At 44.1% G+C, this 24,369-nt stretch overlaps 1 protein-coding gene across 1 annotated transcript in view; it reads right to left on the reverse strand.

The window, feature by feature from the left end:
- The window catches only part of PWP1 (PWP1 homolog, endonuclein), a 28,075-nt gene extending 9,016 nt beyond the window's left edge, over positions 1–19,059 (reverse strand). The window contains exons 1-8 of the mRNA XM_003126076.5: positions 18,864–19,059; positions 14,794–14,852; positions 14,480–14,664; positions 12,552–12,637; positions 12,357–12,453; positions 8,439–8,549; positions 6,975–7,105; positions 6,288–6,349 (exon numbers count right to left, since the gene is read on the reverse strand). Coding sequence (XP_003126124.5) covers positions 6,288–6,349; positions 6,975–7,105; positions 8,439–8,549; positions 12,357–12,453; positions 12,552–12,637; positions 14,480–14,664; positions 14,794–14,852; positions 18,864–18,935 — 803 coding nt within the window. The 5' untranslated portion in view covers positions 18,936–19,059. The remainder of the gene's footprint in view (positions 1–6,287; positions 6,350–6,974; positions 7,106–8,438; positions 8,550–12,356; positions 12,454–12,551; positions 12,638–14,479; positions 14,665–14,793; positions 14,853–18,863) is intronic.
- Between the last annotated feature and the right edge of the window lie 5,310 nt (positions 19,060–24,369).

Below are 24,369 nucleotides of genomic sequence, written 5' to 3' on the forward strand. Positions count from 1 at the left end.
CAGCATAAAAAAGGATGACATACTTATATATGCAACAAATGGATGGAGCTGAAAACATTATGCTAAGTGACAGAAGCCAGATACAGAAAGCCATAAACCACATGATTCTGTTTCTAGAAAATGTCCAGAATAGGCAAATCCATAGAGACAGAAAACAGATTAGTAGCTGCCAAGGGCTGGAGGACAGGAGAGTTAAGAGTAGCTGCTAAAGGATAAGACACGCTCTCTGGATCAATGAAAATGTTATGGCATTAGATAGCAGTAATGGTTGGAAACCATATGTGAATGCACTAAAAACTACCGAATTATACACTTTAAAAGAGTAAATTTTGGGAGTTCCCGTCGTGGCACAGTGGTTAACGAATCCAACTAGGAACCATGAGGTTGCGGGTTCGGTCCCTGCCCTCGCTCAGTGGGTTAATGATCCGGCGTTGCCGTGAGCTGTGGTGTAGGTTGCAGACGCGGCTCGGATCCCGCGTTGCTGTGGCTCTGGCGTAGGCCGGTGGCTACAGCTCCGATTCAACCCCTAGCCTGGGAACCTCCATATGCCGCGGGAGCGGCCCAAGAAATAGCAACAATAACAACAACAACAAAAAAGACAAAAAAAAAAAAAAAAGAGTAAATTTTGGAGTTCCCATCGTGGCTCAGTGGTAAGGAACCCGACTAGTATCCATGAGGACTCGGGTTTGATCCGTGGCCTTGCTCAGTGGGTTAATGGATCTGGCGTTGTCATGAGCTGTGGTGTAAGTCACAGATGTGGCTCAGATCCCAAGTCGCAAGTCAGTCTGGTGTAGGCTGGCAGCTGTAGCTCCGATTTGACCCCAAGCCTGGGAACTTCCATGTATTGTGGGTACAGCCTTAAAGACAGGAAAAAAAAAAGTGTATTTTATGATATGTGTACTTGTTGGGTCATAAAGTACGAATGCATCTCAATTTTTTCTTCCTTAAAAAAGAGCACTGAATGCTATTAACAGCAAAACCCAGCATGTCTACCTCTTAGGGATCAAGCGCTGATAAAGCAACAACTCAAGGCTTTAGATCTACAACAGAACAAGGCTTTAGATCCCAGAAAATCCAAAATAGGTTCTTGCTGCTGCCACCTGCCTGCCAATGAGAATGAAACAAACAACCTCAAAGGGTTGCTCTGCCAGCACCTGGCTGAGTGACTGGCATGTAGTAGGCCCTTGATAAATGTTAGCTGCCTTCTAAAAATATAGATGCTCCTAAAATAAGCTCATTCTTCAACATCCAGCTTTAAAACGGCTTAACACAAAATTAGGTTATTAGTGACAGTACTGCTTTTGTTCAGAAAAGCAGTATACTGCTGAATACTGCTGAAATCCAATGTTGATGGGTTTGTTTTTAGATGTTTCTTCAGTAAGTTACTTCCATTATACAAATGACTTTTGAGTTTTTTAACTTACACTTCATTGACATATGCAAGGTCTCTCAGGAGGATCATATATATTCAGGTCATGCTAGCTTTTCTCTATCATTAAGTCTCACATACAGGTCATTTTTTTTTTTTTTTTCGTCTTTTTAGGGCTGCACTTGAGGCATATGAGGTTCCCAGGCTAGGGGTCAAATCAGAGCTATTGCTGCCCGGCCTACGGCACAGACACAGCAACTCGGGACCTGAGCCATGTCTGTGACCTACACCACAGCTCACGGCAACACTGGATCCTTAACCCACTGAGAGGGGCCAGGGATCGAACCCGTAACCTCACAGTTCCTAGTTGGATTCATTTCCACTGCGTTATGGCAGGAACTCCAGGTCATAATGTTTTAAGTCCTTGCTATTTTATAAATTAAATAGCATTTATTTTTATTTTTATTTTTTTGTCTTTTTAGGGTTGTACCCATAGCATATGGAGGTTCCCAAGCTAGGGGCTGAATCAGAGCTGTAGCTGCCGGCCTATGCCACAGCCACAGTAATGCCAGATCCGAGCTGCAGCAACAACCTACGCCACAGCTCATGGCAAGGCTGGATCCTTAACCCACTGAGCGAGGTCAGGGATCAAACTTGCGTCCTCGTGGATGCTAATTAGATTCGTTTCCACTGAGCCTCAAATTTAGGGAATTCCCTAAATTAAGTATAATTTAAATCCCTAGTAACTAATTTATTTACATACAATGCCTCTCAACAGAAGTTTAAATTTCACAGTACATTCTTCATCCTACTCATTCCGAAAACATCTGAGATTGCTCTCACATTAAAGTTCTCAGTGTCTGAGGCTTTAAAAACTCCAAAATCAAAAGCTTCTCAAAACTATACTTGGAAGAAGAGCACTCCAACAAGAGCATAAATTAGCAGAGAACATACATTTTTTTTTTTTTTTTTAACTGGGAACATTTTACTAGAAACCGAGGTCATCAGGTCACTCCACACCATAATCCCAAGCTCTGTGCATCAGAGTCCAGGACCTAGTTTAAAGAACACTGCACTTTTTCAGCAAAGAAAAGAAGGAAAACCAAGATCTAAAATAAGATGCAGAAGGAGTTAATAAGGAGCAAAGAAACAGGGTAGCACGGAGTCAGAGCGACGTGAGTGCAGACGGGGAAGGCAGGCGTACAGGTGCCCACAAGGGTCTAAAGGGAACTAGGGAACTGCTGGGGAAAGGAACGGATGAATCAGCTGGAATACTGCTGAGAGGCTGTTCCGTTAGGAAGAACTTGTGGTTACTCAAAATAACAGCTGCTATGTGATAAGAATTTATAAATGAGAGTGGGTTTCTAAAAGCATGGTACACTCCATTGTAGGGTTTCTCACTTATCTGCCCATCAGACAATATCACGCCCGATGCAGGCAAAACCCAAACAACTGCCTGTAGCCTGGGCAGACTGATCTAGGAAAGCTTTAAAAACAAAACAAAAAAATAAGGCACTAAAAGATTACTGGGCCTCTGCTCTGGAACTACTGACTCAATCTTGGGGGACTAGGGCCCAGGAACCTGTACTTTAAAGGGTTACCAGAAGTTTCTCATTTGCTAAACAGAAGCTAAACCTAAATGACTTTATCAGGTCCACTTCCCCAATGGTTCTAATGCTGAAGAGTTCTGAACACAAACAAGAAGACAGCATACCCTCTGGTAAGCTCACCACCCAGGATCTTCCTTAGAATGCTCACAAAGTGTCCAGTGTAATAGAAACGCTTAAACAAGGGTCATGGCTAATCCACTCTGTTCTTACCCCCTAAATAAGTTGTCCTCAATCCAATACGTACCTTCCTTGCCTTAAGAGCCCCTCAAACCAACTCCAAAGAAAAAGGCCTTCTGGGGTAATTGGTGTTTTAAGTATAAAAAATACGTGGATGACATGCAAAAGAATTAAGTTAAACCCTTACCTTACACAGTATACGAAACTTTATGGATCAAAAACTTAAGACTTAAAACTATAAAACTTCTTGGATATAACACTAAAAGCACAGGCAACAAAAGTAAAAATGAACAGTACTACATTAAAATGAAAATTTTTGTGCATCAAAGGACATTTAATAGAGCTAAAGGTAACCCACTGAATGGGGGGAATATTTCCAAATCATAAATCTCATGAGATTAATATTCAGAATATTACATAAAGAACTCTTGCAACTCAACAACAAAATACCAACGTTCTGATTAAAAAAATGGACAAAAGGACTTGAATAGATATTTCTCCAAAGAAGACCTACAAACAGCCACTTAGTACTTGAAAAGATGATAAGTATCACTAATCTTTAGGGAAATGCAAATCAATACTGCAATGAGGTATCAACTCACATGGTTCAGAATGGCCATCATCAAAAAGTCTACAAACAATAAATGCTAGAGAGTGTGGAGAAAAGGGAAGCCTCCTGCACTGCTGGTGAGAATGTAAATTGGTACAACTACTATGGAGAACAGTATGGAGGTTCCTTAAAAGACTAAACGCAGAAATACCATATGATCCAGCAACCCCACTCCTGGGCATATATGAAAACCATAATTTGGAGAGATACATGAACCCTAGTGTTCAAGGCAGCACTATTTACAATAATAGCCAGGGCATGGAAGCAACCTAAATGTCCATCAAAAGAGGAATGGATAAAAAAGATGTGGTACATATATACAATTTATGGCGTATTGCTCAGCCATAAAAAAGAATGAAATAATGCCATTTGCAGCTACATGGACAGAACTAGAGATGATGATACTAAGTGAAGTGAGCCAGACAAGGCAAGTATGATACCACTCATAGGTGGAATCTAAAAAAATGACACAAATGAACCTATTTACAAAACAGAAACAGACTCACAGACTTAGAAAGCAAACTTACGGTTACCCAAAGGGAAAGCAGGGGGAGGGGTAAATTAGGAGTTTGAGATTAACATATACACACTACTATATAAAAAAATTCAGGAGTTCCCGTTGTGGCGCAGTGGTTGGCGAATCCAACTAGAAACCATGAGGTTGCGGGTTCGATCCCTGGCCTTGCTCAGTGGGTTAACGATCTGGCGTTGCCGTGAGCTGTGGTGGAGGTTGCAGACGCGGCTCGGATCCCACGTTGCTGTGGCTCTGGCGTAGGCCGGTGGCTGCAGCTCCGATTGGGCCCCTAGCCTGGAAATCTCCATGTGCCGCAGGAGCAGCCCTAGAAAAGGCAAAAACACAAAAAACAAACAAAAAAATCAACAAGGACCTACTGTATAGCACAGGAAAATCTACTCAACACTCTCTAATAAACCATATGGAAAAAGAATCTGAAAAAGAATGGATACATGTATGTACGTATGTGTGTGTGTGTGTGTGTGTGTATATGTAACTGAAGCACTTTGCTGCTGTACACCTGAAACTAACACAACATTGCAAATCAAATGTACTTCAGTAAAAAATGAAAATTATAAAAACAAAACAAACTAAAAAAACTACAATGAGATACCACTTCAGAGCAGTTACGATAGCTATTATTAAAATAACAGTAAAAAAGCAGAAAGTAGCAAGTGCTGGAGAAGAGGTGGAGACACCGGAGCCCTTGTGCAGTGCTGGTGGGAAAGTAGATGGTGCAACTGCTGCAGAAAACAGTATGCAGGCTCCTCAAAAAGGCATATGATCCAAAATTTCCAGCAATTTCAAAATAATTGAAAGTAGCGACTCAGATATATGTAAACCCATGTCATCTGTACCTATGTAAATAACAGCAGCGTTGTTTACAAGAGCCAAGAGGTGGAAGCAACCCAGCTTCCACAGACAGCTGGATAAACGTAAATGGAATATATATACAGTGGAGTATCATTCAGCCTTAAAAAGGGAGGAAATCAGGAGTTTCCGTTGTGGCTCAGAGGGTTATGAACCCGACTAGTATCCGTGAGGATGTCGGTTTGATCCCTGGGTTAAGTGGATCAGCGGCCTAGGATCTGTGTTGCCTTGAGCTGCAGTGTAGACTACAGACATGGCTCGGATCCTGAGCTGCTGTGGTGTAGGCTGGTTGCTGCAGCTCTGATTCAACCCGCAGCCCTGGGAACTCCCATATGCTGCAAGAGTGGTCCTAAAAAGCCAAAAAAGAGGAAAAAAAAGAGAGAAAAATCCTGCTACATGCTACATTATGGATGAGCCTTGTGCTGAGTCCAATAAGCCAGTCACTAAAGGACAAACACCCTATGATTCCACTTATATGAGGTACCTGGAGGAGTTGGCTCAAGGACAGAAAATAGAACAGTGGTTGCAAGGGTCTGGGGGGAGCAGGAAATAAGGGAGTTTTTGTTTAATGGGTACACAGTTTCAGTTTTGGAAGATGAAAACGTTCTGGAGTTGAATGGTAGTAAACGTTGTACAACAATGTGCAAAAATGTCCAATGACTTAAATGTGGTTAAAATGATTAATTTTATGTTACATATATTTCACCGTTTTTTTTTTTTTTTTTTTTTTTTCCAAAAGAATATGTGGATGAGATGTTGTAAAAACTAAATGAAGTGAGAAAAATGTCTTCCATGAAGAAACAATTCTACTGCACGACCGGCACTGCAGTACACACACACTGTTTTTTCCCAGTGGTGTTGCGGGGAGCGGGGGGGCGGGGGGCGGGGGCACTTGGTCCCCAAGCACGTACTGAGCATCTACCGAGCAAAGAGCTGGCTGCGGGGCGGGGGGGGGGGGGGGTGCGGTTTGCAAGGATACAGACAGCAGAGTTCCTGCCTTCAAGCAGAGTACACCGCAGGAAAGGAAAAGAAGGCATGGACATGAGGCAAAACAACATAGGGAGACAAGTGTGGACACGAGGTAGAGTCACAGTGGCCACAGCCTTGAAGAGCCCTTCCAGTGGCCTTTCTTTTTACCTGACCAGCTTATTCCAAGAGAGGTCAAGGATAGCATCGGTGTGACCGTCCGCTGAGGCATCCTGTAATAATTGTTTAGTTTGGTTACTTTGGGTATTAAAGTACACCCCCAAATAAAACTGGTATGTTAACAGAAAGATTCTTTAAACCTTAAGATAATTTTAAGTAAACTTGCTTGAAAACCTAGGGCAAGAAATACCTTGCCTGTTACTTTAGAGACACGTGATATTCTTTAAAGGGAAGAAACTATGCCAGTTCTTAATCTACGTGCTATAATTTTACAAATCAATTTCCACCCCCTCCCCCCCCAACAGAACAGTTTTAAAAGCTACAGGAATTTATGGATATTTAGAATTCCACATACTCAAGGCTAAATAGAAATATTTTGAGTTCAAAAATAGCATATTAATGTGAACAGCTACCATATATAAAGGAGGATCATAATCTAAGAGTAACTGGTTTTGTGTAGGATGAAGACTGTGCCAATGATGGTTTTATGTAATCAGAAATCAATTTTTCCTTGGATGGACTTTTTGAAACTATAAACTACAGCAATTTCATAACTGCCTATCCTACTCCACTAAAAGTGTCCTACTGAAAAAAGCGTTATGTTCTCCTCCTCTGTCGCCACCCCACAAGCCTATCTCCATTTGTAATTAGAGTTTAAATCTCTGTTAGCTTGTTTACCTTCTTTCCTTTCTTTTTCTTCTTTTTCGACAGCTTACTTCCGAGGGTGAAGACTGGCTCTAAAGAGTCCACTATATCAAGGTCCCACACTTCAATGACAGGGGTCATGTTTCCCACAGCAATGTAATTTCCTACCAGAGGACAGAATGGATTTATGATTTAAAAAATAATTTTTTTTCTTTTTTGGCCGCCCCGCAGCATATGGAGTTCCCTGGCCAGGGATCAGATGTGAGCCACAGCTGAGGCAATGCCAGATCCTTAACCGACTGTGCTGGGTGGGGGATCGAACCTGTTTCCTGGTGCTTCAGAGATGCCACTGATCCCACTGTGCCACAATGGGAACTCCAAAAAATAACTTCTAATGAAATACATTACACTGCAGAGTAACTGAGTCATGGCTCAGAGCAGTTTCAAACTTCCATATGCAGGCACATCACCTGGATGTTGTTAAAATGTAGGTTCTGTGTGAAGAGGTCTTGGTGGGGTCCTGGCCTGCATTTCTAACTGGTCCCAGGTGATGACAGTGCTGTGCTGCTGGTCCGCAGACCACAATTTGTGTAACAAGGGCTCAGTGTCCTGATCCAAGGTCCTCACTTGTATAATGAGAATGCCCCTCCCACCCTCACAGGCTGTTGTGAGGATGAGGATCTGATCACGTCGTGAATATGAACAAGCTTTGCAAACAAGATATAAGGTATGAGCATAAACAGTTTTCACTCTTCTTAAGAAGGATGACACGGGCAACTAGTAGGGTGCAGCTATAGCGAGAGGGACGAACATGAGAGCCCAATTCTCTCTCTGTTTTGGTTTTACTTGTTGCTTTCTAAAGAGAAGAGCGTCATGCACTAAATTCTAGCTGGTAACATCAGACACATCATGCCGGTTTACACTGACTGGGCTTTTTTTTTTTTTTTTTTTTTTGTCTTTTTTGCCATTTCTTGGGCCGCTTCCGCGGCATATGGAGGTTCCCAGGCTAGGGGTCCAACTGGAGCTGTAGCTGCCAGCCTATGCCAGAGCCACAGCAACGCAGGATCCGGGTCGCATTTGCGACCTACACCACAGCTCATGGCAACGCCGGATCGTCAACCCACTGAGCAAGGGCAGGGACCGAACCCGCAGCCTCATGGCTCCTAGTCGGATTCGTTAACCACTGCGCCATGACGGGAACTCCCTGACTGGGCTTTTATGAGACCTTCACAGAGATCTGCTGCCCCAAATGCTTTCAGGCCCCGTCCTTCTGCCTACAGTGGAGCAGCTACCTTTTTAGCCTGTGGAATGTCTGGAGACATGGAGACCTAAAACAATTAAGCGACTGTGTTTTGAGAACTATACAACTACATAAAATAACATTAATTTCATAAAACATCAACAGTTCTGAAAATACTCAGAAAAAATAGGTAACTCATGTGTTTAGGAAAAACACAAAGGAACAGACCACTGAACGATCTTAAGTTTTCCTATTACCAGTTGAATCATCTGGGCTGGGATCGAAATTCAGCCATTCCACACTCAAAGGGTACGCCGACAACAGGATATCATGGTGTACGTAAAAAGAATCTTCCTCCTGATTATAAACTGCAAAGATAGGGGGAAGAGACTTTATTACATCAGAATAAAAAAATCATATCACACTCAAAAAAAGATACTCCCTTTTAAGCCTAAGGGAGGCACATGCTTAACGTGAGACATATGTGATGACATTAAAGAGATTCCAAAGTATGTGCTGCCAGGCAAAAGTTTTTCATGTCTAATATATTCCCATCGCCCAGTGTGCCCTGAAGGGGAACAGGAACACTGACAGGGAACTAACATGAGCCTGAATACACCAGCTGCAGGCTTCCTGGCTACCACGGCTCCACCTTCTGGTTTAGCTGTTACAGAAAACAAATGCTCACAAGGCCTCCGTAAGTAGTACTTCATTATTATTTTCATCTTTTTAAGGTCCATCTGGTTATAAGTCAAGAACAAATCAGCACTGGAGAAAAATAACTCATTGAGAAATCTAAATGCTTGTCAAAAATAACTTCTTTATTATTTATTATTAAAATAAGAAGTCTTTCAAATATCATATAGTGAACACTGACAAAAATAGAGCCCAAGTAATCAGAAATTCCAATATGCATTTTATTAGAAAGAAGCATTATTACTTATTTATTTTTGTCTTTTTGCCATTTTCTTGGGCCGCTCTCACGGCATATGGAGGTTCCCAGGCTAGGGGTTGAATCGGAGCTGTAGCCCCCGGCCTACGCCAGAGCCACAGCAACGTGGGATCCGAGCCGCGTCTGCAACCTACACCACAGCTCACGACAACGCCAGATCCTTAACCCACTGAGCAAGGCCAGGGATTGAACCCACAACCTCATGGTTCCTAGTCAGATTCGTTAACCACTGAGCCATGACGGCAACTCCGAAAGAAGCATTATTAAGATAAGCTACATTTTATTTATTAGGGCCACATGTGAGGCATATGGAAATTCCCAGGCTAGGGGGTGAATCGGAGCTGCAACTGCCAGCTTATGCCACAGCAACGCTGGATCAAAGATGCGTCTGTGACTGACCTACACCCCAGCTCATGGTAACATAAGAGCCTAAACCCACTGAGTGGGGCCAAGGATTGAACCACGTCCTCATGGATAACAATAGGGTTTGTTACTGCTGAGCCACAACTGGAACTCCAAGCTAAAGATGTTTAAAACATTCTTCAGACCACTGCACCTGGGAGAGATCTTGGGGTGGGCAGCTTCCATGTAACGTTCTACATCAATTTACAGTGAGAATGTGCGTTTAACGATTAGTTCATGGTCCTGCAAGAACCTCAACTATGGTCAATGTTCCCAGCTTACACATTTTAAATAAAAATGATGGTGCTTTAAAATAATCTTTTAGGGAGTTCCCGTCGTGGCGCAGTGGTTAACGAATCCGACTAGGAACCATGAGGTTGCGGATTCAGTCCCTGCCCTTGCTCAGTGGGTTAACGATCTGGCGTTGCCGTGAGCTGTGGTGTAGGTTGCAGACTCGGCTCGGATCCCGAATTGCTGTGGTTCTGGCGTAGGCTGGTGGCTACAGCTCCGATTAGACCCCTAGCCAGGAAACTTCCATATGCCGTGGGAGCGGCCCAAGAAATGGCAAAAAGACAAAAAAACAAAAAAACAAACAAACAAAAAATAATCTTTTAGCCATGTCAGATTTGATTTAAAGTGCCATTCTGAAATGACTACTGAACAGAGATACACTGGGTAACCTGGAGTTTCACACCAAATCCAAATAAAATACATCGTTAATGACCTAACTTGGAACAAAGTAGGAATACAATTGCTTCACTTCGACTTATCAGCTCCTATCTGATACTCACCAGATTCAAAGAAATGACCACAGTAAATTCTCACATGAGAACGTATAAAAATTAATAACGACAAACTGTAATAGTTTTAATTTTCTGAAATTAGCATTGGTCTTTTAAAAACTCCAACAGGGTTTACATTTGAAATATGTAAAAAATTCAAAGATAATTACGACAATAACTTCACATTGAAGTATTTACTATTTAAAGCCTTTCTGGGGAGTTCCCGTTGTGGCTCAGCAGTAAGGAATCTGACTAGTATCTGTGAGGACGAGGCTTTGATACCTGGCCCCACTTGGTGGGATGAGGATCCAGTGGGGTAAGGATCTGGCATTGCTGTGAGCTGTGATGTGGGTCTGTAGTTCACAGATGTGGCTTGGATCTGGTGTGGCTCTGGCTGCGGTGTAGGTTAGCAGCCGCAGCTCCAATGTGGCCCCTAGTCTGGGAGGTTCCATGTGCTGTGGGTGCGGCCCTTAAAGAAAAAAGAAAAAAAAAAAAAGCCTGATTTTATAAAGAGAGTACAACAGGTCATGGGATAAAAATGACCTAACTGATGGATTTCCTGCAGGCAGCCTTAAAGACCTCAGAGGTATAGAAGTCCTAGCTAATATATGGAATAAGTGACAGAGTAACCTAGAAGACGCCAATAAACATTAAACCTAAAGGTTTTAATTTTCAAACTGTGTAACTGTGCTTCCTGTAATAAAAGGCATCAGCCTAATAACCTCTTTAAAGCTTCAGAATTTTAGGACAGACGAACAGAAGACCCTGGAGAAGGAAAGCATCCGGGCAAGAATGGCCCTGAGGACATGCGCAGAGGAAGGGCCAAGAAAAACAAAGGGCCATTCTGGAGGCAGAACACGCGGACATCTTGAAGTTCTATTTTAAGACAACAGTTACTAATGGTTGATGAATTCATATCAACATCGAGATATATCTGACTTAAGAATTCCAATATAAAAAGAAAAATTCAAATCACTGCCCACTCTAGATTCAAAGCACAGCTGACTGACCCTTGAACAACGCAGGGGTTAGGGCGCTGACTCTTTGCTCAGTAGAAACTTTCCATGTAACTTAGTCTGCCCTTCACAGCCCAACCAAGCTCGTGTCGTGTTGTTCTGTAGTATTTACTATTAAAAAAATCTGCGTGGAAGTGGATCCGTGCAGTTCAACCCTGTGTTGTTGAAGGTTCAGCTGTGTTCGCCTCTGGCTTATGAGCAAACATTGTCTGAACGGGGAAAGGGACCAAAATGTTTTGGTTCCAGAAGAGAAATGTGGGCCTCTACCTTGAATATTTAGGAAGAAAATACAATGTTTTGCAAATGGGGAACTATTTGAAATGACTCTGTGAAAAAAGCAGGACACATTTTATTAAATATAATCTCTGCCACATAAAGAAAAAGCAGCCAGAAAGCAAACAGGAAAAATGCAAGGGGGAGTTCCCGTTGTGGCTCAGTGGTTAACGAATCCGACTAGGAACCATGAGGTTGCAGGTTCGATCCCTAGCCTTGCTCAGTGGGTTAAGGATCCAGCGTTGCTGTGAGCTGTGGTGTAGGCCAGTGGCTACAGCTCCAATTAGACCCCTAGCCTGGGAACCTCCATATGCTGTGGGAGCAGCCCAAGAAATGGCAAAAAAGACAAAACAAACAAACAAACAAACAAAAAAACCCCCCAAAAACGCAAGGGTAACAAGTTACCTCAGGTTAACATGATTTGTAATTTTTTCCTGCATTTTAAAATAGTTTTACTTCTAGGTTTTCTCCACTGAGGGAAAAAAGTGAAAAACTGGCAAATATGTTTAAATAAAAGATTGAAAAACCCCTATTAGAACCTGATCTATTTCTGTAACTAACGTCAGGTACCAAAATGACACATGAGACTACACACACCCAGGCACAAGAGCCAGGAAGTCTGAACACCATGTAGAATTTAACTAGGTAACCACCTTAAATGAGATACAGCAGGATCTGGTGCCTAGAAGTCCACAACAGTTACCATTACATTATGTTAATATCACTTCAGTAGAGAATCCTTCCACTTACCATGCACCTCTAAATTGCACTGGTCCTGTTCAGCTCTGCCACAAACTATGAGATTGTCACTTGGCTTAATCAAGAAATCTTCACGTTCGTACTGTTCCTAGTGGAGGGAGAAAATGCCACGGACTAGAATCAGATATTTCATAAGGTTTTCCAAGCACGTAAGCAGCATAATTAGACGAGCCATGTCAACATTACCGTATCTTTCAGAGTAACGTAAGGATCTTGGTCATTACTCCCGTAGACTGTAAGACCCAAGAGAGATTCACCGAGAGTTTCAGTGTCTGTAAGAATTCATAAAACAAAACGAATAAAATAGTCATTCTGATAAAAGCATTTTTTCCTGAGGTATCCCATCTTTTAGACTTAGATCCAACCATCTATTTCATGACTAACTCTGGATCATCCATAACTGGGAAAGGAAATAGTGGATAATAATAAATAGAATTTAAAAGCCATTTATATTTGACCCTGGAACGCACATCTGATAGTCTTGGAATATGCGATCTTTCACTAAAAGAATCAAATCAAACCAAGAAACCTCCTTTTGGAAAAGATGAGAACTCTACTCACATCCTTTAGATTGCTCCTTGTAATCGTTATTCAAAAGTGCTGTAGAGGAGTTCCTGCCGTGGCGCAGAGGAAACGAATCTGACTAGTAACCACGAGGACACGGGTTCGATCCCTGGCTTCACTCAGTGTGTTAAAGATCTGGCGCTGCCGTGAGCTGTGGTGTAGACGGCAGCTGTAGCCAACTCAACCCCTAGCCTGGGAACCTCCATATGCCGTGGGTGCAGCCTTAAAAGCCAAACAAAAAAAAAAAAAAAAAAAAAAAGAAGAAGGGGGCTGTAGAGAGGTGGTCATGCAAACCTGGAAATAAACAGGTCTCTAAAACACTGGTATCAACATAATAAATAAGGGTTGCCTGGTCAAATAAAATTTGAAAACGATAGGTTTCATAAAGTACATGGGTTTCTTTATTCATGTCTCAGAACTGCTGATATGTTAACTTGCCTACTGAATCTGCAAAGAGGGGCTAGAATATGTCTTTTCCACCAAATTTACCTCAAACTGTACTTCTCTTATGGCACTACCTGCAAAGGTGACACAGAGTAGACCTCAAGAACCATAAAACTCAGCAGAAGGAAGTCACTCTTACTTTTCAGGGGAAGCTATTTTAAGGAGGCAGAACTAATACCGAGATGGGAATTTCTACTGAATGAAAAAAGGCAGTGCCAATATTATGCAGGGTATGGAGAATATTAAGGAAGTTTCTGAATGCCTTCTCTCCGGGCTGATAAGCTCTTCTTTCTCTGTATTCCCTGGCACTCTGTCCTAGCAGGATGGAAGAAACCCAGGGTCCAATGGACGAATTATCCTGGGCACCTAATGAAGTACACTGAAAAGCATGAATGCTTCAGAGCCGAGAACGTTCAAACCTCAGCCCTGTTATTCACCAGCTGTGTGACGCTGGTGAAGTTATGTCATCTGTGTAAGCCTGTTTTCTCTTTTTTAAAAGGGAGGTAATAACTCCTTTTTCATAATTGCAAGAAAAATGAATTACAGATTATCATAACCAAGACTTACAATAAAATACACAATACTAATTTTCGCGTTTGCTTTTTAGATTTTATTTTATTTTTTTATTTTATTTTTTTTTTGTCTTTTTGTTGTTGTTGTTGTTGTTATTGTTGCTATTTCTTGGGCCGCTCCCATGGCATATGGAGGTTCCCAGGCTAGGGGTTGAATCGGAGCTGTAGCCACCGGCCTACGCCAGAGCCACAGCAACGCGGGATCCGAGCTGCGTCTGCAACCTACACCACAGCTCACGGCAACGCCGGATCGTTAACCCACTGAGCAAGGGCAGGGACCGAACCCGCAACCTCATGGTTCCTAGTCGGATTCGTTAACCCCTGCGCCACGACGGGAACTCCTGCTTTTTAGATTTTAGATTAACGGGTCTAAACTAGTTGAGGTAAACATGCTGTCTGCCTTGAGGCTTGAGCCAGGTTATTCGACTGACATAAAGGACAAGAGAATTCCAGAATCAAGCCTTGAACACTAGAGGCACGATCTGATGCACTGAGTTTGTGAGGAAAAACCAGCAGAAGTGAGTGAATTCGAACCTGGGTCGCCTTCCTCATCATATTTATCTAGGTCGTACTCGGCCAGCTCATCATCATCCAGCGTCCTGTCATCCTCTGGGTCACCATCCTCCAGGGGCTCCCGTGGTCGGGCCTGGGTACGAGCGCTCTGCATGCCATCCTCTAAAGGATCGCCTGTCTCCTCCTCATCACTGCCGCCTTCCTCTCTATGAAAAAAGAAAAAGTGAAAGTTTGCCCAAAAGGCACCGTTCAGTAACAAGACCACCTTGTCATCAATACTTAAGATTTATATTTCATCTGGACTTTACTATAGGTGTCGACATTCCGAAACTCACTGTAATTTTTCCTTTGCTTCAGCAATGAGACGTTTCACTTCTTCTTTACTAAGCTCTACCTACAAGAGAGCAAACATTATGATATATGTAAGGAAATCATTATGTCTTTGAATTAAAAAGAAGTTTGCAAACTAATGTAAAACAGTCAAGAGACATCAAAAGTCAAATGTCAATCCAGAGTCTCTATGTTCAATGTAAATAGTACAACGGAAACTTGCACAACATTGTAAATCAACTATACTTTAGGAGTTCTCACGGTGGCTCAGTGGTAATGAACCTGACTAGTATCCAAGAGGACTCTAGTTTGATCCCTGGCCTTGCTCAGTGGGCTAAGGATCTGGTGTTGCCATGAGCTGTGGTGTAGTTCAAAGATACCACTAGGATCTGGCGTTGCTGTGGCTGTGGTGTAGGCCGGCAGCTACAACTCTGATTAGACCGCTATCCTGGGAACTTCCATATGCTGCGAGTGCAGCCCTAAAAAGACAAAAAACAAACAAAAGCCCCTATAAGTTAATAAAAAATAAATAAATAAATATAATGCAAATGGAGTTTTCATAGGTCCTTACGATTAAGATCTGTTCTCATCTAAAACTGTTCAAAAATCATGTTCTGGGAGTTCTCGTCATGGCACAATGGTTGATAAATCTGAGCAGGAACCATGAGGTTGCGGGTTCGATCCCTGGCCTTGCTCAGTGGGTTAAGGATCCCGCGTTGCTGTGGCTGTGGTGTAGGCCGGCGGCTACAGCTCCAATTCGACTCCTAGTCTGGGAACCTCCATATGCTGCAGAGCAGACCAAGAAATGGCAATAAGAAAAAAAAAAAAAAATCATGTTCTGTCTACCCCACTCCAGTCTTTTTCAAAGAAGATAGACTTGTATAAACTCACTTCTATGAGAGCCCATCTAATTTTCTTCCAATTACCTGGACTCCCTGGCACCTTCTCCCAATCCCGCCCCCAACCCCCTTGGATATTTCCTAAACACAACACCCTTGCCTACGTCCTCTGCTGTTTTTGCTATTATCACTGCCAAGTATTCACTCATCATGATGTCACTTCCTTGCAAAGTTCATTCATTCTCGAGACTAAAACCATCTTTGAATCTATTATTCCAAACTTTCCCTTCTCCAGCCCTATATCTTCCCAGTTCCATTTTCCCAATTGCCTATATGACTATCCACTTGGACATCCCGCTCAAAACTGAAGTCACTCTCTTCACTTAAAAATTGGCACTCTTGGAGTTCCCGCCATGGCGAAGTGGTTAACAAATCTGACTAGTAACCATGAGGTTGTGGGTTCCATCCCTGGCCTTGCTCAGTCGGTTAAGGATCCGGCGTTGCCGTGAGCTGTGGTGTAGGTCACAGACACGGCTCGGATCCCGCATTGCTGTGGCTCTGGCGTAGGCTGGTGGCTGCAGCTCTGATTAGACCTCCATATGCCGCAGGAGCGGCCCTAGAAAAGGTAAAAAGACAAAAAAAAAAGACCAAAAAAAAAAAAAAAAAAGGCACTCTTTCACCCAATCCATGCTTCAGTACCTTTGAAAACAGCCCTATCACTACTAAATCATAAGCTCCTTGCCACTGTGTGTTCTGCCCAGGTAGGGGATACTTGGTGATAGATGATGAACCAATTGATCGCCCAATTTGCATAAAAATGTCTCTAATAATACAGAAATCTTCTATTGCTGGATAGCTCCAGGAACTAAAAGTTCCTCTCCTTCTTTTTACTGTTTTTTGGCCACATCCGTGGCATATGGAAGCTCCCGGGCCAGGGACTGAATCTGAGCCACAGCTGTGTTAATGCCGATCCTTAACCCACTGCACCGGGCCAGGGATCAAACGCTCATCATCACAGAGGCAACACTAGATCCCTAACCCATAGCACCACAATGAGAGCTCCCTAAAAGTTCTTAAGTTCAATCAGAAGATACTTTTTTTCTAATTTCTTTTATTGGTTTAAGTTTTCCTTCCTGGGATTTTACAGAATAAATTCAATCTCTTCTTCCTATAAACTCTTCAAGCAATCGTTCCCAAATTTGTCTGCATATCAGAATCACGTGGGGTAATCTTTTAATAATTTCAGGCTATAGCCCACATTAATTAGATCACAATACTTGGGAGCCTATATTTTCAAAGCTAAGTATTTTTTGAAGCTCCCCAAGTAGTTCCAATATGTAGACATATTTGGAAATCACTGTCTTCAAGTATTTGAAAGGCTATGTGTTCCTTTTAACAACTCTTACCTCCTTCGATAATTTTTAATATGAAATCTCCTCCTGTCCCTATTTTATACATATGCACTGAATGCCTACAGTGAGCCAAACACTGAAAAAACTGGTGAATAAAACAGTTTGTACCCTGGTGGAACTGGCCCAATAACATTAAAACAAACATGTCCCCACCCTTGCTTCTTTCATAGCATTTATTCCCACTGACATAGGATTGATACATGCACATGTCAACTCCCTAAAGGCAAGGTTCATGCCTATTTCAGGACCCTGAACAATGCCTAGAACAGGGAAAGCACTTTAAAGTGCCACATTCAGGGAGTTCCCGTTGTGGCTCAGCTGTAACGAATCAGACTGGCATCCTTGAGGATGCAGGTTTGATCTCTGGCCTCGCTCAGTGGGTTAAGTGTCCGTGTTGCCATGAGCTGTGGTGTAGGTCACAGATGCGGCTGGGATCCCACGTTGCTGTGGCTGAGGTAGGCCAGCGGCTACAGCTCGGATTTGACCCCTAGCCTAGGAATTTCCATATGCTGCACACGCGGTCCTAAAAGGCGAAAACAGAAGGGGAAAAAAAAAAAGGCCACATTTACCTTTCACCCCCACTGCCACAGCAACATCCTGAAACAGAGCAGGCCCATTCCCCACCCCTCCACCCCTCCATTCGCTGCCTGCTTTCTGTCTGCTGAAAAACTTCAAAGAGTAAGCTTAATCAGAGAGGTGAGAAGATAACGGAAGCAAAGGAAAGCAGTCAAACAGGACAAAATAGTAAGTCATTAAACAAAGTTAAGGACCTTTAAGTTCCTCCTCAAGGCAATGGATAATTTTCTGAACCATATCCTGAGGGCAGTTTTGTAGATACTGAAACCCCACCAGGTGGAAGAAGTTAACTACACTGATGACCAGACTGTAGTCATGACAGAAGCTGCCATAATTCTGAGAACTAGCCTCAAAGAAATGGGAACAAATCAACCGGAGAACTGAAGAACTGAGAACTGAACCCGAGAACTGAAGACTAACTGCACTTAAACCAGTCTAAATGATGCTGATCAGACCACTGCATGACCAACTTCCAGAGGACCCTCAGAGTCAACTGTACTGCATACAGCCCCCTCCCTCGGCCTCTACACCCCTGAAACTCCCCTCTTAAAGCTCTTGCCCACTATCAGACGGGGAACTTGGCCATTGACTTGAATCCACCCTCCTTTGTTAGCCTCCTAAATAAAGCAAACTTTTCTTTCCCCAAACTTGTCTCTTTATCGGCTTTAGAACAGGGAGAAGCTGGACCCCTCTTTCTGTAACAATCTCACTTGGGCCATTGCAAAAAATTCTCAATTCAACTCCCAGCCTCATGAAACCATAGTCTCCACACCAGGTTTTCTACCCCATAGCTTTCACCCAGTGTATTCCTCTAAATGCCTAGCAAAAGAGTGGAAATGGAGTTTAACATACGTGCCCCCTCCTCTCGTTATGCCTGAAAAACGCACTGGGATGGTGGGCGATGACATGGTACAGTCAAGAAGGCTTTGGGGCAGTTCCCATTGGGAGCAGCACCCCGCCCCCTTCCTTCCAGCCCGTGGGATCCACGTGTGTACGAATTAGAGGGAGGGGCTGGGCTTGGGAGAAGGGACGGTCGGGGGGCAGTGGGCTGATCCCAGGCCCAGGAGTCCCAGATCCTCAGGGCCGCAGCCCTAGTGATGACAATCAGGCCACAGTCGGCCTCACCCCAAGTCAGTTCTACGAGCCGCGCCAGGGCCGTGCGCTCCGGGTCCAGGCTTCCCAGGCGGCGCGGACCCACGATGCTGCAAAGAGCCGCTCCCCTTACCTCCCAGGGCTACCAGGCCTCACCTTGTCTGGCGTCTCTTTGGCCACGCCGCAGCGGACCCAGGCCACGCACGTCACCTGGCGGCTGCGGTTCATGGTCTTCTGCGCAGCGACACCTTTTTGCTAGACTTGGACCCAGCGGGTGTACAGTCCCGCAGTCGCCCCTCAGACAAGCGCCGCACCACACCTGGGCAGAGCACAGGCGCGGGGCACTGGCTCCAGGGCCGTCGGCGCCCGCGTCTGACGTCACTCTCAGGCGCCGAATGTGAAACGGGGCGGGGCGGGGAGAGAGTTGGAAGTGGAAGCAGGGCGAGAAGAATCCACGTGGGCTGAACAGTGCTGGCTGCGCAGAGACAACGTATAAGATCAATGCATTGGGAACTGTAGGCATCAGAGGCAAATTTCCACTGAGCTTTATTTTGCTTCTATAAACTTAAGGCTGACAAATAGTAGGGGTTGGGTTTATTTTTAATAGCTTTCTCCAAAATGAATTTATCACTTCAAGGAAATACTTCTGCCCTTACATTTCGTTAACATTTTTGGATGTCTTACCTTAAAACATTTAACACCTATTTTATACTAAGTATACAGTAGTGGTTGTGGCAGCAGCGAACACAAAGTGCTTATTAATGTGTGAAGCACTGGTTTAAGTACCTTATGTTTTTTGTTCTTTGAGTTCTTTTGGCCGCACCAGGGTCAGGGGTCGAACCTGTGCTACAGCAGTGGCCCAGGCCCCTGCAGTGACAATACTGGATCCTTAACCCGCTGCAGCCACAAGAGAACTTTTTAAGTACCTTATGTTAATTTGGTTATTTCTTAACCCTGTGTGGGAAGTCTTATTCCCATTTTATATATGGGGAAACATCAGTTATCTTTCTGGGGTCACATAGCTGGTAAGTAGTTAGGATATGAGCCCAGTCAGTGTGACTCCAGATGGTAACTATAATCTGTATTTAGGCTTCTCAGCTAAGGTCAGAGTCACCCATGAAAATGTCAGTGACGACACTTTAGAAAGTTTTAGCATCATGTAAAGGTCTGGGTTTTGATCTCTTGAGTGTGTGACTCTGTCCAGGCCATTTGCCCTCTCTGAGCTTCCATCCGTCTCTCCTACTTCTAAGGCAGGCAACAAAAACAAGACGGAGTCTGCTATGGAGGAAGTGGTACTTGAGCAGCATGTGGTTTGCACCAGCTGCATTGTCAAAGTGGGCCGTCCACCTGTGGGCTCAATTTGTGGACACTTGCAACACGTTTTCCTCACATAGGATATTTTGCTTGGTTCTTCTTCTTCTTTTTTTTTTTTGCCTTTTCTAGGGCTGCTCCCACAGCCTAAGGAGATTCCCAGGCTAGGGGTCTAATTGGAGCTGTAGCCGCCAGCCTACGCCACAGCCACAGCAACATGGGATCTGAGCTGCGTCTGCAACCTACACCACAGCTCAGGGCAACGCCAGATCCTTAACCCACTGAGCAAGGGCAGGGACTGAACCCGCAACCTCATGGTTCCTAGTCGGATTCGTTAACCACTGCACCATGAAGGGAACTACTTGCTTGGTTCTTAAAACAATACAAGAACCTTACTGATGAAACAGGGTCAAGAATCACCTCTGTTTTATTAGAGGTAAGGAAGTTTAGTGATGAAAAGCCTTTCTTCTTTGAAATCACACACAGTTGGGGACTGACAGGACTACAACTAGACACCAGCAACTCTCTACACTCAGCCTGATGCCCTTGGCATTTGCCCAGCCTGAGGAAGGATCCTCTCAGGAGTGAACTGCTAGAAGAAAAAAATAAAAATAAAAAAGGAGTAAACTGCTAATCCTTAGAATAGTTGGACTATGTCTTTCTTAGATCTCTGTTAATCTAAACTGATTCCTTTGCGGTTTCTTTGCTTTTGGTCCATGGTGAAAGGTGATATGACAGGTTGTATTTTTCAGAAATGGCTGTACCATAATCTTCCTTCAGACATGTTTTTCCACAACGTAATCTTGATGCTCCCCTGTCAAAACATGGAGTCTAATTCTCCCCACCCCCAACCTTGAATTTGCATAGGTTTATGACTGCTTTGACCAACATGGCATATGACAGAAGTTCCAAGGTTAGGTCATAAGTGAGATGCAGGTTTTGCCTCCCTTCTGCCACCCTCCACACTCATGCTTGATGCTCTGAGCTACCATATAAAAAGTTTGACTACCTTGAGGCCACTATGTGGTGAGGAAGCCAAACCACAAGGAGAGGCCACAAGTGGATGCTCCAGTAGACAGTCCCAGTTTTTGAGTCCACCCAGACGTATAAATGAAAGAGCTTCAGATGATTCCAGCGCCTCAACACTAACCACCCCCTCCTCGGCCTTTGAGTGTTTCCACCTGAGGCCCAGACACCCTGGAGCAGAGATGAACCCTTCCCACTGCGCCCTGCTGCAAATTCAGTCTGACCCCTCAATCTGTGATCCTAGTTAAATCGTTGTTTCAAGCCATTAAGGTTTCTTTAATCCTTCCATAATTCTCTCTTTCTTTCTTTTCTTTAGGGCCGCATCTGTGGCATATGGAAGTTCCCAGGCTAGGAGTCAAATCCGAGCTACAACTGCCAGCCCATGTCACAGCCACAGCAACACAAGATCTGAGCTGTGTCTGCAACCTGCACCACAGCTCACAGCAATGCTGGATCCTTAACCCACTGAACGAGGCCAGGAATCAAACCCACATCCTCATGGATCCTAGTTGTGTTTATTACAGCTGAACTATGACAGGAACTCCCCGTAATTTGTTATTGTGATAAAATATACATAAAATAGAACATGATTTTAATGATTTTTATTTATTTATTTATTTTTGTCTTTTTGCTATTTCTTGGGCCACTCCCGCGGCATATGGAGGTTCCCAGGCTAGGGGTCGAATCGGAGCCATAGCCGTTGGCCTACACCAGAGCCACAGCAATGTGGGATCCGAGCCGCGTCTGCAACCTACACCACAGCTCAAGGCAACTCCAGATCGTTAACCTACTGAGCAAGGGCAGGGATCGAACCCGCAACCTCATGGTTCCTAGTCGGATTCGTTAACCACTGCGCCACGATGGGAACTCCTGTTTTTATCTTTTGTCTTTTTAGGGCCATACCCAACATATATGGAGGTCCCAGGCTAGGGGTTGAATTGGAGCTGCAGCCGCCGGCCTATGCCACAGCCACGCCAATGCTGGATCTAAGCCTCGTCTGCGACCTCCACCACAGCACATGGTAATGCTGGATCCTTAACCCAGTGAGCAACATCAGAGATCGAACCCACGTCCTCATGGATGCTAGTCGGTTTGTTGACTGCTGAGCCATGACAGGAACTCCGAGTTCATTTTAAAATGCAGCAATAAGGAGTTCCTGTATGGTGCAAAAGGATCTGCAGCCTGGCATGGTGGGTTAAAGGAGCCAGTGTCGCCGCAGCTTTGATGTAGGTGGCAACTGCAGTTCGGATCTGATCCCTGGCCTGGAAACTCCATGTGCTGCGGGGAGGCCAAAAACTTAAAAAAATAAAATTAAAAACATGCAGCAGTAATAACTGGAACAGGCAAGAACCTGGGCTATATTAAAACAGAGCACGTGAGTTAAATTATTCGTAAAGGCTGATTTATTAACACCTAGCTGGGCTTAGGTGGGCACATCTGGTCCAAGGGACTAGGCTTGTATTTGAGTACTTGCCTCCTGATCTCTTCTCGCTGGGAGTTGCCCTCTTAGGAGCCAGCTGCCATCCATAACGATGCCTGGTGCAGAGTGGGGACTTGGTAAATATTTATTAAATCAATGAATAAATTAAATAATAGTAGGTAGAGCAGGGCTCTGGTAACTGTGGGCTTGCTAAACTTACACTTTTTCACTGGGCTTAAATCTGGTATTCTGCCACTTCCACCCAAGCTGTGAATTCCCTTTAGAATTGAAATCCAACTGCAGTTGGCCCTATTAGTTCCTTATAACAAGGAAGGAAAGAGATGGAGTTTAAGTAGTTCCATTTCTAAGCCTGATTCTTGGGAACACTGAAAGCATATCTTGTGCAGAAAAATCTCTTTGCCAGAGGCCAGAAAAATGTACTTGGTAGCACGTTGGCTATTCTTAGAGGTAAAGGCCCCAGAGGGTTGGACCTGGGCCCAATGCAAGGCTCTCATTACACCCTCTAGCTCAGTGCCAGGTATAATTAGCCTCATAAACATCATTTCTGCATGGCCTTGAGTGCTGCGAAGGAAATGAAGTGTGTAGGCCCCCCCATTACTCTAGGCTCAGTTTCTTGCTAACCCTACAATATTAGCTGATATGGAGTGGAAAGAATAATACTAGCTACCGGTTACTAAGACCTAGAGACTTCTCCTACAAACAGATTTCACAGTGACAAAGTCAACTTTGTTTTTCTAGAACTGAACTTTCTTTCCATTTTCATGAGAACAAGAGCCACGAGGGTTTCGTCACGACAGTAGAACAGACGTCTATCATGGCACCTGGCACAATAAATGCTGTAAATATTTGTTGAATGAATGAATGATATCAAAGTCCTAAACTGAAGTCTAGAGATGTCAGGCAACTTGATTTGTGTCGCATAATTAGTAAATGACAACACACTGTCCTGACTTGGCACAAAATCCTTTCCTCTATGCCTCAAATTTTCTGGTGGATTCATTCATTCTTCATCCATTCATTCCTCTGTCAGGACTCTTCTGGATGCGAGGGACACATTACCCAACTCTAATTGCCTTGGGCAAGAAATGGAATTTACATGCTCCAAGGATGAAGAACACAATCACATAAATGGCTTCAGACTCTGCTGGATCCAGGGGCTTAAGCCATGTCATCAGGATTTGACCTCTTTTCCATCTTCTGTCTTCATGTGCCAGTGCGTGGGCTAATTTCAGCCTTCGGCAGCTTCCAGCTTCCTTACTACTTGCAGGCCTGGCAGAAAAGCACATGCTTTTATCCCCCCTTCTGTCTCTTGTCTCCTCGGTTCTGGACGAGTCCCTTGCCCATTCCTGAACCAGTCATTGTAGTCAGGAGAAGATGCTGTCTTGCTTGGCGGGGCCTGAGCCATGCGTCTGGCTCTGGAGCCAGGGAGGGAGTCAGCTCTTTTGTGGAGCACGTGAGAGAGGCGGGGAAAGGAGAGTTCTGTAGACGAGAATTGGGGTGCTGGTCCCAGCAGTGGGGTGGCAAGAAGAACTGCTGCTCAGGACATTCATCAAGTTTTCCCCACCATCTTTGTGCAGAGCTCCATCTAAAGGAGCTGCAAAGAGGAATATGACATAGTCCTTCCCCCAAGAGGAGTTTATACTCTAACAGAGGCCTGGAGGGGTAAAGTCAAGAGAAAACTAAGATGTGCAAGCAAATGTGGCCGCAGCAGCCTGATGGCTGACGCACCTCACTCCCCGTCCAGCTGCTGAATGACAGCTGAGGTTTCTGACCCCTTAGCATCCCCCAGAACCTCTCTGCGTTTCCCCAAACCCTTCCTCCTTGATGCCACCACGATCACCCCCTCTTAGAAAAACTCCTTTCCCTAAGTTTCAGGCATATTTC

Source organism: Sus scrofa, chromosome 5 (genome assembly GCF_054392235.1).
Source record: "Sus scrofa isolate SSC_HxYL_T2T_F1_AM1 chromosome 5, Sscrofa_HxYL_maternal_Yorkshire_Landrace_v2.0, whole genome shotgun sequence".
Classification (NCBI taxonomy): domain Eukaryota; kingdom Metazoa; phylum Chordata; class Mammalia; order Artiodactyla; family Suidae; genus Sus; species Sus scrofa.